Source organism: Trachemys scripta, chromosome 6 (genome assembly GCF_013100865.1).
Source record: "Trachemys scripta elegans isolate TJP31775 chromosome 6, CAS_Tse_1.0, whole genome shotgun sequence".
Lineage (NCBI taxonomy): Eukaryota > Metazoa > Chordata > Testudines > Emydidae > Trachemys > Trachemys scripta.
Genome location: NC_048303.1, coordinates 39261038 through 39281374, shown reverse-complemented (window position 1 = coordinate 39281374; position 20337 = coordinate 39261038). Strand labels below are relative to the sequence as shown.

General features: G+C 39.2%; 1 protein-coding gene across 1 annotated transcript in view; it reads right to left on the bottom strand.

Annotated features, from left to right (window-relative positions):
- Positions 1 to 20337, bottom strand: part of MAST4 (microtubule associated serine/threonine kinase family member 4) — a 262752-nt gene that overhangs the window by 203163 nt on the left and 39252 nt on the right. Inside the window, exon 2 of the mRNA XM_034773436.1 lies at positions 3248 to 3279. Coding sequence (XP_034629327.1) covers positions 3248 to 3279 — 32 coding nt within the window. The remainder of the gene's footprint in view (positions 1 to 3247; positions 3280 to 20337) is intronic.

Sequence of the window (20337 nt, the reverse complement as noted above, 5' to 3'; positions counted from 1 at the left end):
AAGCCAGTAAGTGAACACTTCAATCTCCCTGGTCATTCTATTACAGATTTAAAAGTCACTATCATTGAACAAAAAAACTTCAGAAACAGACTTCAAAGAGAAACAGCAGAACTAAAATTCATTTGCAAATTTAACACCATTAATCTGGGCTTGAATAGGGACTGGGAGTGGCTGGCTCATTACAGAAGCAGCTTTTCCTCTCCTGGAATTGACACCTCCTCATCTATTATTGGGAGTGGACTACATCCATCCTGATTGAATTGGCCCTGTCAACACTGGTTCTCCACTTGCAAAGTAACTCCCTTCTCTCCATGTGTCAGTATATAATGCCTGCATCTGTAACTTTCATTTTATGCATCTGAAGAAGTGAGGTTTTTACCCACGAAAGCTTATGCCCAAATAAATCTGTTAGTCTTTAAGGTGCCACCAGACTCCTTGTTGTTTTTGTAGATACAGACTAACACAGCTACCCCCTGATAATAATTACTATAGATTATCCACGCACCTAGTTTTAGCAGTTATGTAAATTCTTTTAGGAAACCCTTGGGAAGAAGAGGTAACCAGACAAGCCTTATTCTTTAGAAATATTTTTAAAATTACTCTGCCTATTGGCATTTCTCAGGCACCTAGTATCTATGGGCTATACAAATAATGACAACTGGAATTAGGTTCTCTTTTAAAAAATACTCAATCCATTTCCTTGTGCGATTGAGAAACTGTCAGCATGGGACTGTCTCATTAGTCCTGGCAAAGGGTACCTACCAACAGAGCTAACAAGTCCCTAAGGAAGGAACTGCAGGATTTCAGTCAGTCTCCATGGTGCTTCACGACTGTACTTCAGCTCTTTATAAAATGCAATTTCCCCATTTCAACCCTCTATATTGGCATTTGTGATGCAACAGATATGCTACAGTTGGGAACCTGTGATGACAGCCAGATGAATAAAGATGGACAAAATATTAGAATCAAGCCTTAAATCCAATCATAGTGAGCCTGGTTTGAGGTTCAACATGCTTTTTCCACTCAGAGAGGGAGTGGATGAAATTCAGTCAGTGGGGAAATTCCCATGCCTCACTGGAACATCTTTTCCTAGCCCCATAAACTACTGCACCTCTGCAAAACCCCAGGACTCCCTTATTGTTACCATTTGGGGAAGTACCGTTGCCATCCACTCACTAACTCCTCTCCCCACCCTCACCCCCTTCTTGTTGGATCTTTGGAGGGAAAAAAGAGACATCTCCCTCTTACACAAAGTCTGCTGGGGGAGAAGGAGGAACCAGCCCATCCTTTCCCTTGAAGCCACCCAGCAATAAAATCACTACTCATTGTGTGGCCTTGTGCAAATGCACTATTGCTACATCTTTGAGCCGAGTATAAGAATACTGATGTATCCTCTCCTCCACAGCAATGTTGTGAGGATTAATCAGATTACCTTCAAAGCACTCAACAAAACAGGAGAGTTATTAAGTACGTACAACACTTTTGGGCAAGGCCACAGAGCATCACCTCAGTGATGTTCTCAAAACAACAAGACCCCAAAAGGTAGCCTGGCATTGGGTATACAGATGTCAATAATGTTGTCTCATTTGATATTGAGAAATCAAATAGAGCTCTCTAAAGTCTGAAGCACTTACTGGTTTCTATAGGCCAACATGAGCTAAACAGAAGCTAAAAATACCAAGTTCCGGCAAGGGTATCAATGTAACCAGTATCTTGAACTTCGAACCCCTTGATCCACGTAAACGCACTAAGCAGAAAAAATGCAACACTATCACTCCAGATCCCGGAGTCCATTTCTGAAAATCTCATAAGGGGCCAGATTGTTTTGTGAGCAAAACAAACAGAACTGTTAAATATTCAGCATGTGATCGGTTAGAATAGCAACTTAAAACCACATGCAAGGCATTTTATAATGCCAAAGGAAGTAAAACGTTCAGCACTTAGAGTCTATTTTAATGTAATAGTTCAAGAAGAGAATAGAGCCAGACTGTTGGCCGCTTGACAGCTGCAGCTTGTTTAGATCTAGTTAGTGACTTCACACTTATTTAGATAGCACTTTGCATGCTCTGGCTTGCTCATGCAAGCTCTTCAATAGGCACAAAACACACATAGCCAGAAGGAATGTCTTAGCAACCTATGGGTTTTGAAATATCTAGACTATCTGGATTCACTGGTTCTAAGCTTAGATTCAGTCCATCTTCTGAGGTAAACAAATGTTTTCCAGAAATGTATTTGTTCTTGGCCAGTGTTTCCCCTACCTACATTATTAAGCAGCATGTTATAGATCAGTGCAATCACTCGTACGCCAGAAGTAGCGGCATTTTGATGGTGCTGTATGTTTATATAAAACTTGGGACCTCCAGGATAAAAAGATTCTATATATTAGTGTTCTTCTCAGCTATCTCCTTTGCTAGCTTTTGCTCAGAGTCATGAGATTATGAAATAAGTCTTAAATACAACCGTTCTAGGTTGCCTCTATATGGAACAGCTGTTAGTAAAGTAGTCAAGTACTATTAAATTATAATAGACCAGTTGTGTGTTGTAGAGTATGTAATTCTCCACAGGCATTCTAGAGAAAGAGATACAAAAAGAAATGCAAATAAAACCACAACTTTTAAAATATAATAATTCAAAATGTATGAGAGATAAAGTCTAGGTACATAAATCTGCAAAGTGCAAGTAGCCATAAAGTAACAGCATATTTGAATACCTTTTCATTAATGCACTAGCCCAATAATAATACATGCTAGGATGTGCACAATCTGTACTTCCTCTGGTTAAAACACTACATACACACAATTACATACATTTACCCAAATTGTTCAATTTTTTATTTCTATTTTCTCTACATCAGCAATATCAGGTTAAGTCAATTTAGGTTGCACTGTTCATGAGAAAACCAAATATTTGCCTGGTTACAACAAAAACAACAACAATCTGAATTAAAATGTTACGTAAGGAACACTTATTTTATTAATAACCGCAGCATAAACCTTCAAAGTCTTTCACAATAGCCTCTTTCATAACAGGCCACTAAACCACACCAGTATAAATCTTCAGAACACAACATATCGACCCATGGGTATTCATTTACAATCTCAATTTTCTGTGTGTGTATCATAAGGCCAATCAACTGCCACACTTAACCTTCATTCCATCTCCCACTGAAAAACGAATAGACATATTGAAGAACTGTCAAACCACATACTGTGCAGTGAGCACAATGGAAGGAACTTTAGCTACTTACAAACTTCCTCTTCTTGGAAGACTCAGCTCCTTCTGTAAAATGAAAAAAGATCGTGTTACATTTGAAATCAAAAGAATACAGTTGGAAATATCCATTTTTTAAAATTAAGTACCACAATCCTTCAATCTCAACAATACTGTACACAAACAGCACAGATGTGTTTTGAATATAATAAAGGATTATACAGATTTTGTATAAATCTTCTTTCATGTTCTGCTTCCTACTGTTATTTCAAACACTGATTTTCTTTAGGTTTATCGTTGGGAATGTTCAATAGCATCTGTGACAGAAATATTCTCAGATCACATTTCAAACAACAGAATAACCGAACAGCCAGATCCACTGGGGATTTTTAAAAGAATTAAAATTAGCAAGGGCCCAGTTCTGCAATATGCTAATCTTCCGTAATGCCCACGTGTGCAAAAATAGTTGAGGATATTCAGCACCTGACAGGGTCAGGCTCCAAGGAATCCATCACAAATATCAAGGATCTTGCATCAGAACATGGACATTGTTCATTTATTTTGACAAGGACAGCTTGACCGGTTATACCACTACTAATACGCTCATACAATGTTCTAGAGTACATCATTTTATGAAGTCTTAATACAAAGCACCGTAATGCACTTTTTTTTTTTTTTTTTTTTTTTAAACACAAAACTTTTGCTGAGAAGTAGGGTGAAACTGCCATTTGGCGAGAATTATTGTGACTGTATATTAGCTAAATGAGAATTAGTGAGAAGTTACTATAGCTAATATATTTTCTATTAGTATTTTGGATAGAAGACAGCTACAATGCCCAAGTTCTGTCCATCTAAAAGATGCATGATATATGCCTAGAAGTGGGCCAGGTAATATCAGATAAATTATGTAATATCCATTTTCTGCTGTCCGATTCCCCCCCCCATATATCTTGTTACATTTTGGTACCCCTCATTCACCTTCCTCTATTTCTGCCATTCCAGTTATTTTCTCAAAACTATATTTGTAAAGTCTTTGTAATCTTGTTCAGATGGGAATATAGCCTGCATTTAAATGAAGGGGTACTCATCTGACCTATGAGATACACAGTATTAGATATTCTCCAGGCAGATACTTTGATTTCAAAGACAACACAACAGAAGATGTGCCTGTGTTAGTGGGTTGTGGAGGCCTGTTAGATGGATGTTTTTAATCACCCTGGTTTAGAATAATTGTGTATCTCCTATTTTATCTCACCTAGCATACTGTTTTTACACATCTAATAGATGTATAGTTAATTTACATTGCCAAACCAAACTAGCTAAAAGATGTGATGTTAGAATTTTTTCTTTAAAAAAAGAATCGGAAAAATAAGATTCTACATAGTGCATAAAATGCATGTGCACCCTCTGACCAGATAATGCATATGAATGTGTAAAAAAACCAAAAACAAATAAATGGATAAAAATGGCTCACTCAGTCACCCTAAAAAGGACCATGAAGAAATGAATACTTTTACATTATTTGCAGACTTTAGATGGTGTACAGTGAATAAGGCAAAGGCCACAAAAATATCAAATAACTGCTTCATTTCTGAGCACCATCCATCCTGTACAGTAAATGAGGCAGGGGACCTGTGAACATAATGTAATTAACTTTATTCTAGTATTTGCTAGTTCTGGAGTTTCTGCAACTTTTTAAAATTTTCAACTTAAATAATATCTTAACATAACCTTATATATGTAATATACAAGTGTTACACACACACACAAAATTGTTTTACATAAACTAAATAATTCCAGTAAGTTCAAAATGCTGGAGACCACAAACATCCACTTAATTTTTTAAAAGCATTTTGAGCTTGGATCCCCACACACACCTAATTGTACAAAGAATTATTCAAAAATTACAATTGTATTGTGTTCTGTATCTAATTTGAAATGCATCACAAGGACAATTTTGCTTCTTGTTCTACAGCAGGTGAACTATGAACAGTCAGTCTAATGGCTAGTGACTAATGCAAAGCTGTTCACATTTTGTGAGCAAAGGTCGCATTTATATCTTGTCAAAAGTCCAGGAACTGCTTCTAATTTAACACACTCTTAACAAGTATACCAAATCAATCCCTTATACTTGTATCTTTCTTGGTAGATGAACAGATTTTTCCCCCTGAGTTTGTCATTATCAGTATCAAAATTGCAGATGATCAGCATTGTATGCAGGTACAGTTGCATTTGGTCCTTGGGCCGTGCTTTGGGCACCCCTGCTGTACTGCCTCATAATTACTGGAGAAGTTCCATGTCAGATAAATCACTAGGGATAACTAGTAGAGGGTAAAGATGTACTAAAAGATGTTGGCAGCTTTTACAAAGTAAATTTCACACCCAAGTTATTTTTACACACACAGATCTCATTTGAAGCAAAGCAGTGCAAATATCACTTTTTAAGCATGATTTTAAAATAAAAAAGCATGGCAATACCAATAAGCAGCTAACCAAAAATAAATGAAAAAATAAAAACAAACTTCCTTTTTAGACAATGTCTGTATCGCCACATTTTCCCTATATACCAAAGCATTGACATCAAAATGCCAGGTCAGTTCTCTCACATTTATTACAGGCTTGAGTACCTCCAATACAGAAAACTTTGCTGCAAGTCAGCATCCAATTTATGTTTTGCACTCCTCCTATCACTAAGTACATGAAAGGCTCACTGTTTATAGCTCTTAGACATGTCTCACATCACTTGTGGCTTTTCTAAATTAGGGATTTTTGCATCAGGATAAAAAATTCCTTAATTAATGTGTATATACTGTCTTACTCCAGGTAAATTTCTGCAGTTCAATCCTTTTACACTGGTATAAATACAACACAGTGAAAATATCCCTAATGTAGACATGCCCTTATTCTAAGACCCAGGAAAAGGGGCATTTTGTTCCTATGCATCTGAAAAGCTGTTATTTCACAAACTGAAGAGATGAAGTTTGACTGCATTATACAGCTTTAAGTATATAGTGAGGAAAAAAGCTGAACAAGGCATACTGGAAACATGCTAATCTTTAACTTCGGAACTGTGGGTTCGAATCTCAGTTGTATTAATAATGCCATAAAGTTAGCTTATGATTCCCAGGCACTAAAAATTGTTGTTTAAGAAAGGATTTTGATAAAGTGTAAAATCAAGGGCAAGGTTTTCGTGGGCTGGGTGTTCCAGTTCCGATGAGCTGTTCACAGTGCAGGACTCAGGGATGCAGGTGGCTTCAAACCAAACTTCGTGTCTACATGGTCCTGAGCCCATACACCTACTGGATAAATCTCCAACATAAAAGCTCTACTTCACAATGGGTGCCTATGGCCCGAAAATCCATCCCAGCAGTCAAGGATAACCAAGAAGTAGAATAACAGAAATATAGGGCAGAAGGCATCTTGAGAGATCATCTAGTCCATCCCTCTGTGCTGAGGCAGGATTAAATATACTTAGACCATCCCTGACAGATGTTTGTCAGGGGTGGTCTAGGTATACAGATAGAAGACCTCACTATATATCTTTGTTTTCTATTTAAGCTGGCATTAAGGTTGCTTTACGCCACTTCACAAACAAGAGACTCTTGTCCCAAGTACGTAATGTCCTTTCTGCCTTGAGACTTGTCTGCAAACCTACAAATATATTAAGTTGGATCTCAGGTTTAGGAGATACATAGAAGCCTCTGCTAAATTACATTGAAGATACAATAAGGACTGTGCATACATGTTTTAATTAAGCTAATCATTAATCAGTGAACTGTCAATACAGGGAGCATTTTATTTTTAGTAACTTGTCTTCAAAAGCACAGAAGCTTTTTGGGTTTATAACTCACAAAATATTCAAAAATTCAGTACATGTCGCAGTCCTTCAGGTCTTATGAAATGTAGGTCAGCCAGCGCAATTTTAATTCACACAGCAGACTGAAGGTGTCCAGTCTTATAAAGTCCATTGATAAGTAAGGCGTATCAACTCTACTACTAACTATGTTTCCATTTAGTAGGGGAAAGACTTTGACCTACAACAGAGTTTAAATAAAAAGGATATACACCACAGCTGTGACCCACAAGACACTGCAATTCTTTCAGTTCTTCTACCTATTAGCAGTAAATTACAGTAAATTCAAATATCGATCTACGCACCCCTATATGGAGGGGAAAAGGTGCCATCGACTTTTATTGCTTGTTGCTGAGTCCCATTCTCAGGAATCAATAAAAGCCACAATGTTCATAAGCTGCTAAAGCGAGCGCGAACGTTGTGGATACTGGGTACCTTTTAGAACCACAGTAAATCAGCTTCATCTTTCAACAATAGTTGCAAGGTTTTCAAATATTCAGAAGCCTGACCTTAGAGGCTTTTCAGCTGTCCATAAAAAGCTCCATAAAAGAAATCTTTCAACTAAATATCAATTATGCACTATTTTTAAAAAACATGAAGAAATAACGTGAGAAAGAACAATACTGCTATTTATCATCTACAATTTGCTGCCCTAGATCTGAAGGTCTCCAGCTTCTTGCAGCTTATTAGATTAGTTGGTGACATTGTTTAATGTGTGCACACACACAGAATACACCAAAAGTCACCTGGTTACAAGCAGTTTCATTTCATAATTATTCTGCCACTTAAATACCAACCGCTTCCATGGTTTACATATAAAAATTAGTAACCTTACATTTACTGTTTCTCCTTTTTACCTATATAGGTGGCACCAACAATTTTCCATGGTGACTCCTCCTGAAAAAGGGTGCCAGGCAGGGTCGGTCCACAACATTTTGGCTCAAATGACACCCCCATGTCTCCTCGATTGGGCCAAAACTTTGAAAGGTTTCAATTCTGCCTTCTTCCTGTTCTACTCCTCTCATGGTACTGCTCTACTACCTACCCCAATAAAGGAAAACTAACAACTTAAAATGCTTTGTTAAAAAAATTTAAGTAACACTTAACTTTCAAACACCTGAACAGCAAATGTAACTTTTCTTGTCTGCATAGTAAACACTGATTATTCAAAACAGATAAAAATGCCAAAGTGGTGCTTTCCATGCCTTCTTGGTTGCAAAGATTTTAACTGCTTCCTGAAGGTCCACAGTCTGGGCCGATCAGTCTCTCCTGTGTCATTGTGGAGCATAGATGTGTTTTTATTAACTTCAGCTTGGAAAAGCTGTGTTCTCCACTGGCAACCATTACAGGAAGCGTTAGAAGTATGCGCAGAGCAACAAAAGCGTTTGGAAAGAAGGTGGTCATCATCTTTGTGCACATATATTCCAGAAAAGCCTGTGGAGTTGATCCTGCTGAAACATATCTTGAAAGGGCTTTCAGTTCATCACCTAAATCACTCGCATCAATATTGCGCATGTCGTCATGTATTAACATGGTCTCTAGAGCCCTGCATTGCTGGTGTAAGTCTTCTTCAGGTATAGTGAGGAGTTTTGGAATATCATACAACATCCCAAACATACTGCTGTGTTCCGTGAGCTGCATGAAATGTTCTTCAACTATTGTACAATCTAGCACTTGGTTAAAGAATTCAACTTTGAATTATTGTTTGGGGTCTCTTATGGGATTATCCCGTGCCTCATAATCAAAATGTCTTCTTCTTCGGTGACTCTTGTATTCTTGAATGGGTGGGAAAATAGCTTCAGTGTGAAGTTCCTTTGCCAACTTCTGGGCACTCTTCAGAACGTTTTGAAATCCCTCATCTGACCGGTAAGACTGTAGGTATGACTTTGCTTTCTCCAGTTGTTACATTGCTCCAGATATATCAAGGTCAACACCTTGGAGTCTCTTGCTTACAATATTTATTTCAAACACTATGTCATGCCACAACATTAAGCCACACAGAAATTTGAAGTTATGTATGTTTCTGGTGATTCAATTTCCCTCTGCCACTGTTCTCCCACAAACAGTTCCTGTCATAGCATTATCCTCCATAATGGCAACTATGGCATCATCTATCTTCCCAATTTGGTGTTTTATCGACTCCACTCGACTTTCCCATCGTGTGGCACTCAGTGGTTTCGGTGTCAGAGAGGATGTTTCCAGATGTTGCTTCAAAATTTGCCATCGATGAATTGATGCAGAGAAAAATACGTAGATGCTTTGAATTACATTAAAAAATTCAGCGGCCTCACTAGAAGCTGATGCTGCATCACTGACCACCAAGTTCAATGAATGAGAGCTGCATGGGACAAAAAAAGCTCGAGGGTTTAACTCTCGGATCAGTGTCTGCACTCTGCTGTTCTTTCCTCTCACATTGGCACCATTATTGTAGCCTGACCTCTTATGTCAGCTATCGTAATTCCTGTATCTTCCAGCTTTTTAAGAAGCACATTTGTCATACCAGCTCTGTAGTATCAATGTCAATAAATTCTAGAAAATGCTCTCTGACAGTCACCATTGAAGGACATTTTCACTAGGTTTTGTTGTTGTTACAAAACACAACATTAAAGTCATTTGTTCTGTATGGCTGATGTCAGGTGTGCAGTCCAGAATAACAGAGTAATATCTTTCTGACTTCAGATCTGCCACAATCTTCTGTTTGACTTTTGTTGCCAGTTACTTTATGATCTCATCTTGAATTGTTTTTCCAAGGTAATGGTGTGGTACATTTCTTGGGTGGTGACTATTCTTAGATGGTCCTGGAGTAGAGCATCAAACTCAGCCATCAGCTCCACAATTTTAAGGAAATTTCCATTGTTTGGCACATACAGCTGATCTGAAGTGCCACACAGTGCTAGGTTTTGGGTAGCAAGCATTCTTACAATGGCAATGAGCCTTTTCAAAACATTTTTCCAGTAAAGACACTCTGATGCAATCTTCTCTTGATGCTGATCATCTATGGTGGCCTTTAACCTTAGTCTCATCGCAAGCTCTTTCCACCTATAGAATGCTCTCTGGTGATTTACTGCCTTCTCATGGCATGCCAGATTTCTAGCCAGATTTTTCTAGTCCTTTGTTCCTGTAGAACCCAATGTGGCTGGAACATAAGACTGGAAGAGTTTGCAACAAAAACAGTATGCAGCATTCTCGGTTTTTGAGTACATAAGCCATGGCCTCTCCTCTTTGTCACCGTTGGGAATTTCACGCCAGCAATGTGTTGGATGGAAACTTCTATTTTCATTGTCTTTGGGGAACATGAAGTTTTTCACTTGCTGTGGCCCATGCAGTACGAGGAAGTCCCTCAGGCTACTGCTCAAATGGAGCCACAGTCCTGGATCATCTAGATTTAAGGAACTAAACTCAGAAGCAGCTGTTTCTTGCGCCTCCACCACACTCTTCTCTGATCTACACTTTTCTTCAGGAATGTGCATGGTTACATCCATTTGAGATGAAGATATGGATGCTGCAGTAGCTTCCAGGTCACCTGCACTCTAACTGGAAGATCAGGCATCTCCTCACCACTCACATCCTCGCTGGGGCCGGAAGGCTCACCTTGAACATTTGTGTCTATGTATCTCAGGAGAGCTCCTTCCTGCTTAGATAGAAAAGCTTCCTTTGCTTTCTTTTTCTGAATGCTGCCCCAGAGGGGCGTTTTCTTCTTTCACTCATAGCTGCTGTTCTGTGCCAGCTATAGTGGCTCTCAACATTCAATTGAAGTGGACAAATAAGCAGGCTGGTAGCAGGACCTGAGTGAGGGAAGATATCAGCGTCTTAAGGGCCTAACTGGCTTCTACTACTTCAGTTGTCTGCATGTTCTCCTCAAGTGGGTTCAGGGAAGCAGCAGGAAACAGGAAACTCCCTGAGAAGCTGGTGTTAATCAGTCCAGGCTCCTGGGGGTGCTAGAGAGGCTAGCTCCTCCTCTCTCTCCCTGCAGTACCTGCTGCTTTCTGTTATTCCCTCTCACCTTTTCTCCTGCCTGCCTGTTATGTCTCTTGTGCCCTCCTTCCCCCAGCACAGCACTCCACCATCTCTGTGCATCTAGAGTAGAGAGAATACATATGCACCAGCAGCAGACAAAATTTTCTACACTCTGGGTCCTAGTGGCACTGTCCCACAGTCTGGCACCTGAGGCAGCCGCCTCAGTTCGCCTCATGGTAAGTCCAGCCCTGGTGCCAGGGCATTTATACATCTAAACTGGGCCCTCGAATTTATAAAAGATATTACGTTATGTTTCAACTTTCTCCTCTCGCCTAATGCTAAGAAAACAATGCAAATAGTGAATCAACTTCAATATACATCAATAGGTGTCTACTACAGATTTCAGTAGGATGCATATAAATTAAAGGAAAGAGACACTTAAACTCAGATTTAACTTGAAGAAGCCGCTTGGGTTATCTAGGTTGATGTCAGGCACTTGACAATACAATTCATTTTTATTTTTTAAACTAACCTCCCCACAGTTATTTTGCTATAGTGACTGCTGACAGTCTCTTTTAGGGCAGAAATTTATTGGTGGATCAACTCCAGGGGTATTGAAATGTGCTTTGATGGGAATACCCAGAAGTCTGCTTAAACCTTGACATTTATCATCAATTTACAGGCAAATTAACTGGATGGGGGAAGGACACTTTAAAGACAACATATATAAAAAACACAATATAAAATGAAAAAAATCAATGGTTCTCTCACATACAACATGGAACTGATATAAACAGTCAATAAGTGTTCTACCATAGACTAACAAGATACTGTGTCAATAATAGACTAATCACATTACATAAAGAGGTAGCATTTAGATTTGGTTTACTTTGCCTACCATATGTTTACAAAGTTTCTTAATGTTTGAATATACTAATCCCTATGGAGCAAGAGAATACTGTATTTTGGAATGATGCTTTGCGCAAGGAGAAAAGGTCTGGTCTAGCAGTAGATACACTATATGTTGTCTTACGTCTCTCCAGTGGCAAGGTTTGTTGTAAGATTCAGCAACAGAGGGAGCACTGAATTTACCTGTTATGAATTGTATTGCTTAAAAGATGTCCCTAAAAATGGATTTTTCATAGTTAAAGTCATGGGAGCAAATGCACAGAAGTTGAAGAGAAGAGCAGGTCATGTTCTATAGCCAGACCAAATACTTCTTTAGATTGAAATCTAACATTGGCTAAAGAGTGCCACAAGCTCTTATCTGTTCATACAGCAGCAGCAATTTAAAAACGCTACCGGCCATCAGGGCCGCCGGGGGTGGGGAGAGGCAAGTGGGGCAATTTGCCCCAGGTCCCAGGCTCCGCAGGGGCCCTGTGAGCCCTGGCCCGGCGGTTGTCTGAGTCTTCGGCAGCGGGGGGCCCTTCGGTGCTGCCGAAGACACGGAGCAACTGAAGGACCCCCGCCGCCGAAATGCCGCTGAAGACCCAGACCGCCGACGGGTGAGTACTAGCGCCGCAGCTCCCCCGCTTTGCCCGAGGTCCCCTGAATCCTCTGGGCGGCCCTGCGGGCCATAGATATGCTCTACCCTTTAAAAGAAGAATACTGCTGGAATTAGTAGTCTCTAAAAATGTAGGAAACGAAGTACAACCACTACCTTGGAAGGATACAAGGTTGACCCTGGTAGGATTCAAACCTCTTGTTTCAGCGAGTCCTGGTGTGCTGGTATTTGGCAGTAGGAAGCCAAAACAATACCATTCCAAGACTCAGGGCAACATTTACTTAGTACAAGTGTGCAAACTTTAAAAACTGCCTTTTCTTTTAATAAAATTGATTCCATGTTAGATACATGGGTATTTTAAACCTAGTTTAAGCACACTTTAGAGGGCAAGTATCCATTTCATACCCATGGAATAAATTAATACTGAAATATTTAATGAAATTGAATTTTATTAATAAAATAATTGAGAATTGTATCTATAAACCATTTCTCAATTGACCAGTAGTTACATTACTAACTTCATACTCCATCCTAAGTTCACAGTTGATAGCAGCCTATGCTATCCAAACTCTACTACTTTATGAGTACAGTTAAGTGCTGGTTACTTGAACAGTGGCTACCAATATTAATAAAATATGAAAGCCTCTCCTACTCTAAAGGATAGCCCCATAAAAAAGTAGCATTTCGACACCAACATGAATACAGTATATCCTGATGTGTACTCTAGACACTTTATAGCCATTTTGTCTTTTTGTTTTTTAAAAGACCTCTCAAGAAAATGCAGGAGAAAATAATTATTATGACCAGGAATAATATTAGTTAGATTTGATGCCTACTATGTTGCATTCTATATTTTCTCAGTCTGACTTTTATCAATCAATAACCATGTTTCTTTAACTAAAATGTGTGGAAAATTCTGATTGAATTTTCCACTTCAAAGTACACAAAATCATTTCATCTAACACGCTGTGTTAGAAAATCCATGCTCCATTCTGACCTCCTGTTGCACAGTCTATTTCACCCATTGGCAATGTACCATATCACTGCATGACTGGTAGAGCAGAGTAAATACATTGACTGAGAAATGTTTGAAAACACCAATCTCACATAGATTCCAGCTACTACCAAACTCAAACAAATATTCTCATCCTTACAATTTAAGAGCACTATAGTACACTCAGAAAAATTCATGCAAGACATAAAATCCCAGCTGCTTTTACAACTGTGCAGCTGAACAAACGTAGGAGCACTACTATAGTTTTTCAGTGTTTTAGGTTTAGAAAAAAAACTTCCATCAACTTTCAGATAAATACCTGGTTTTATTGGGCTTTTTGCATTAGTGAGGGGATGATGGAGGAACACATAAGGACAAACTCATATGGGCATTTCCAAATGCACCATACACTTCACATTAAAACATAGCTGTGCAAGTTCCCGGTAACAGTTTTCTCACTCTCCACTGCCAAGCATGTGGAAACATTGCAGCTCAGGTCCTCTCTCACCCATACCTATTCTTTTTACACCCTACCCCCTCCTCATTTGCCACACTTGCTGGTGGATGGAAACTAGATGCCATACCACTGCCTAACCCACACCTGGCTGAGCAAGTGGCTTCTACTTCACTTGTTGCACATACAGCTGGGCTGCTCCAGGGGGAAAACACAGGATGCTAGCAGCCACGTTTATCAGCACCCCAGCAACAGTGGATGTTTTCTGTAGTGATGATGAAGATATAGCTAATCCCCACTCCTGCCGACCCCTATCTTCTTTCTGCTGATTTTACTCATCTGGTTAAATGTAACCTTAGCTCTGAATATCCTGGTTCTTATTTAAAACATTTTTTTTGAACTACAAAGGTTCATTGAAAGGATTCTTCCCATTAACAGACAGAACTGCACATCACAAACATTAGTCTTTTACCCATCCAAGGATGTCAAAGCCCATATTGCCGTCTCTGTGACGTCACTAAATGACATTGGGGTTTCTGGCGCAAGCCAAGTGTCCAAGTTGACACAAGACCCACTTCAGACAATGTCAACTTTTGGATGGTGAGAATTTCCTTAGGATATCTTTTTGGATTAATGAAATGCTCTGACACAATGTTGTAAATCATTGGTTCAAAGATGGAATGTATGTACGTATATATTAGTGAATTATTAATGTGATGTGGAGTCTGTGCAGGGCTTATAAAAATTCAAGTATGTGCATCTGACCTCCCGGATATTATAATTTCTGCATCTGGCAGCCTACAGGGTCCACTATTCCTCCCTCAGCATCTTGCTGCACCAACTCTCCTCTGGCTCTTGTGCCAGAGCTTCAGAATTCATAATCAATCATGGAGACTTCATTGAGGTTTCCCAGAAAAGAAAGTTTCTAATAAATTATACATTTTTTTTTTGAAAAAATGCCTCCTTTCAGTACAAGATCCTACTGACATAGGATTTTAAAGAGAGATTAGAAAAATATTCAAGTGAAAAATCTTTGAATTTAGAATGTCATGAATTTTGAATACTCATGAATGATCTTGTTACATCAAACCTTCCTTATACTTCTCTTCTGACAGGAGACCACTCAACGTTTTGGAGGACTGGTTCATTTCTGTCTAAGTTATGAAGGGTGTGTGCATGTATGCACAAACAAATTGAGTTTACAATAGAAAGCGTGTTACAACTTAAACTATGGAAATCGAATCATAGAAATGTAGGACTGGAAGGGACCTTGATAGCTCATCTAGCCCAGTTCCCCACACTGAGGAAGGGCTAAGTATTATCTAGACCATCCCTGACAGTTTGTCTAACTTGTTCTTAAAAACCTCCATGACAGACTCCACAACCTCCCTAGGTAATTTGTTCCAGTGCTTCACTATCCTTACAGTTAGGAAGTTTCCCCTAACATCTAACCTAAATCTCCCTTGCTGCAATTTAAGCCCATTACTTTCTGTACTGTCCTCAGTGCATAAGGAGAACAATTTATCACCTTCCTCTTAATAACAACCTTTTACATCGTTGAAGACTGCTATCAGGTCCCCCCTCAGCCTTCTCTTCTCCAGACTAAACAAACCCAATTTTTTAAGTCTTTTCTCATATGTCATGTTTTCTAGAGCTTTAATCTTTTTTGTTGCTCTCCTCTACAGTCTTGGCCCTCACAACATCCTCTGGCAAGGAGTTCCATAGGTTGACTGTGCGTTGTGTGAAAAAATACTTTCTTTTGTTTGTTTTAAACCTGCTGCCTATTAATTTCATTTGGTGGCCCCTAGATCTTGTGTTAGGAAAAGGAGTAAATAACACTTCCTTATTTACTTTCTCCACATCAGTCATGATTTTATAGACCTCTATCATATCCCCCCTTAGTTATCTCTTTTCCAAGCCGAAAATCCCCAGTCCTATTAATCTCTCCTTAGACGGCAGCCGTTTCATACCCCTAATAATTTTTGTTGCCCTTTTTTCTAAGTCAAATATATCTTTTTTGAGATGCGGTGACCACATCTGCACGCAGTATTCAAGATGTCGGGGTACCAAGGATTTATAAAGAGGCAATATGATATTTTCTTTCTTATCTAGCCCTTTCTTAATGATTCCCAACATTCTTTTCACTTTTTTGACTGCCGCAGCACATGGAGTGGATGTTTTCAGAGAACTATCCACAATGACTCCAAGATCTCTTTCTTGAGTGGTCACAGCTAATTTAGATCCCATCATTTTATATGTATAGTTCAGATTATGTTTTCCAATGTGCATTACTTTGCATTTAGCAACATTGAATTTCATCTGCCATTTTGTTGCCCAGTCACCCAGTTTTGAGAATTCCTTTGCAAAGAACTACAAGTCTGCCTTAAATATCTTGAGTAGTTTTGTATCATCTGCAAATTTTGCCACCTCACTTTTTACCAGATCATTAATGAATATGGTGAATAGGACTGGGCCCAGTACAGACCCCTGGGGAACACCACTATTTACCTCTCTTCATTCTGAAAATTGACCATTTATTCCTACACTTTGTTTCCTATCTTTTAACTTTAACCAGTTACCAATCCATGAGAGAACCTTTCCTCTTATCCCATGATAGCTTACTTTGCTTATGAGCCTTTGGTGAGGGATCTTGTCAAAGACTTTCTGAAAATCTAAGTACACTATATCCACTGGATCCCCCTTGTTCACATGCTTGTTGACCCCCTCAAAGAATTCTAGTAAATTGGTGAGGCATGATTTCCCTTTACAAAAACCATGTTGACTCTTTCCCTATAGATTATGTTCACCTATGTATCTGACAATTTTGTTCTTTACAACAGTTTCAACCAGTTTGCCCAGTTTTGAAGTCAGGCTTACTGTAATTGCCGGGATCACCTCTGGACCCCTTTTTAAAAACTGGCACACATTAGCTCTCCTCCAGTCATTTGGTACAGAAGCTTATTTAAATGATAGGTTACAGATGACAGTTTTTCTTTTATTGAACAATATACGTCTAACATCTCAAAGTTACTAGCACTTATTCTTGGGATAGCTAGAAATGAAAACACAATCCTAAAAGATTTTCACTAGCTTGAAAAGTAGAACGTATGCTTTGTCGATACCGTAGCTCCAGGGCCGATTTCATCAGCAGGGGAGTCTATTTCCAATCATAGAAACTACTGAAAATCATAAAAGGGTTTCAGTGGATATTACTGCATACTGTAACTAACTGTTAAAGTATTCAGTCGGAATTAGGATTAGAAAGGATTTTTAAAAAGTCAGTATCTTTGTTGCAATATTCTCTCTCTACATTAAGTTTGGAGCTTGTGTTATTCAGCACACTGTACTATCAATATTTTCTCCATGCTAACAAAATTTCAGAGCAATCCTCAGGAACCTTACCTACAAATGCTCCCAATTTATACTGACAGCTCATCTGGAATAAACCTTTATTACCATTATGTATTGAAACACCACAAGATTTTGAAACTAATCTTCTGAACACTTTCTCTTGTCCCGCTCCCCTCCCACCTCCTCACCCCACATGCTCCCACATCGAATTGATTTTTATTTGATGGTTGCCTTTGCCAGCTTCACATATAACTATTTCATTGCGTCCTTTAGATTATTATTCCTACAGCATATTCTTCTTTACCATGGTTTACCTTTGTTCATTTGTTGCTCATATTTGCTATCTACTGAGAAATTTCAGTGAACAAAATCTCTGAGTACACTTCAAGTTAGTTTGGCTTCTAATTTTAGGCACTGTGCAGTTATGCTATAAGCAAGTTTGGTGAAAACGGATCAAAATTAATATAATTTAAAAAATTAAAGTAACAGTGTTTTAAAAAATTAAAAAACATTTCACTCAACATTTTTGGACCTGTAACAACAAACACATTTATTTTTATATTTTTGTGCATGAAACCCTGTCTCTTAGGATCTTTTGTGCTGTTATATGCAAAAAGTTCTAAAATCTAATATCTAATGCACCGATTTTTATTAATACCATATATAAGAAACTTGTGCAACTTGTCTAAAACACTGCTTTCTCCCTAAATACTCTCCTCTTAGTTGCTATTGGCCTCTCTATTATGCTTTGCAGATAGGGTTCCTGGCTTAGTGGATGGGAAAAGCAATAGACATGATTAAGTTTACGTTATAGTCACAAGTATTTTTAGTAAAAGTCACGGGCAGGTCACGAACAGTAATCAAAAATGTGTGACCCATGACCTGTCCATGACTTGTCCCTCTTTTGAGGAGGGTGAAGGCATCAATCTGCTGCCCTGACATGGCATCCTGGGAGGTATGTTGCCTGCCAGGGGCCCATATCTGAGATGTTATGGAGGGATTGTCAAGGATCATCTGGCCCTCTGACTACTACCCCATGATACTCATCCATGTGGGAACTAATGATACTGCAAGGTATGACCCTCAACAGATCAGAAGTGACTACAGGGCTCTGAGAGTAAGGGAGAAGGAGTTAGGAGCACAAGTGGTGTTCTCTTCAATCCTTCCGGTCAAGAGTAAGGGCCTGCAGGTGAATGCCTGGCTGCAAAGATGGTGTCACCAGCTTCCTTGACTACGGGATGCTGTTCCAGGAAGACGGACTGCTAAGGAGAGATGGGGTCCAACTATCGAGGAAGGGGAAGAGCATATTTGGATACAGACAAGCTAACCTAGTGAGGAGGGTTTTAAATTAGGTTCAAAGGGGGCAGGTGACCAAACCCCACAGGTAAGTCAAAAACAAGGAGAACTGGGAGAAGGGTCAGAATTTGGTGGGGGGAGCATGGGCTGTTATAGCAGGGATAAAGGAGAGACAAGACAGAACTGCAGGGGAGGGGGGAAATCAAATCAGTATCTTAGATGTCTGTATACTAATGCAAGAAGTATGGGCATTAAGCAGGAAGAACTCAAAATGCTAGTAAATAAACATAACTACGACATAGTTGGCATCACAGAACTTGGTGGGATAATACGCATGACTGGAATATTGGTATAGAAGGATACAGCTTGCTCAGGAAGGACAGACACGGAAGAAAGGGAGGAGGTGTTGCGTTATATATTAAAAAAGTATAGACTTGGACTGAGGTTGATATGGAAATAGGAGATGGAATTGTTGAAAGTCTCTGGGTAAGGATAAAAGGTGTAAAAAATACAAGGGTGATGTCACGATAGGAGTCTACTACAGACCACCTATCCAGGAAGAAGAGATAGATGAGGCCTTTCTTAAACAACTAACAAAATCATCCAAAGCACAGGACTTGGTGGTGATGGGGGACTTCAACTACTCAGACATCTGTTGGGAAAATAACACAGCAAAGCACAGATTATCCAACAAGTTCTTGGAATGTATTGGAGACCATTTTTTATTTCAGAAGTGGAAAAAGCAACAAGAGAGGCAGTTCCAGATTTGATTTTGACAAATACGGAAGAACTGGTTGAGAATTTGAAAGTGGAAGGCAGCTTGGGTGAAAGTGATCATGAAATGGTAGAGTCCATGATTCTTAGGAATGGTAGGAGAACAGCACAATAAAGACAATGGATTTCAAGAAGGCAGACTCAGGGAATTGGTAGGTAAGATCCCATGGGAAGCAAACAGTTGGCAGTTTTTCAAAGAGACATTGAAGGCACAAGAGCAAACAATCCCACTACGTAGGAAAGATAAGAAGTATGGCAAGAGACCACTCTGGCTTAACCAGGAGATCTTCGATGATCTAAAAATCAAGAGTCATACAAAAAGTGAAAACTTGGTCAAATTACAAAGGATGAATATAAACAAACAACACTAGTATGTAGCGACAAAATTAGAAAGGCCAAGGTACAAAACAAGCTCAAACTAGATAGAGACATAAAAGACATTCTACAAATAATTAGAAGCAAGAGGAAGACCAAGGACAGGGTAAGCCTGTTACTCAATGAGGGGGGAAAAACAAGAACAGAAAATCCGCACTGATTAGGCCTCAACTGAAATACTGTGTCCAGTTCTGGGTGCCACGTTTCAGGAAAGATGTGGATAAACTGGAGAAAGTCCAGAGAAGAGCAACAAAAATTATTAAAGGTCTAGAAAACATAACCTATGAGGAAAGACTGAAAAAAACTGGGTTTGTTTAGTCTGGAAAAGAGAAGACTGAGAGGGGACACGATAACAGTTTTCAAGTATATAAAAAGTGGTTACAAGAAAGAGGGACAAGAATTGTTCTTCTGAGCCTCGGCGGATAGGACAAGAAGCACTGGGTTTAAATTGCAGCAAGGGAGGGTTAGGTTGGACATTAGGAAAAGCTTCCTGTCAGGGTTGTTAAGCACTGGAATAAATTGCCTAGGGAAGTTGTGGAGTCTCCATCATTGGAGATTTTTGAGAACAG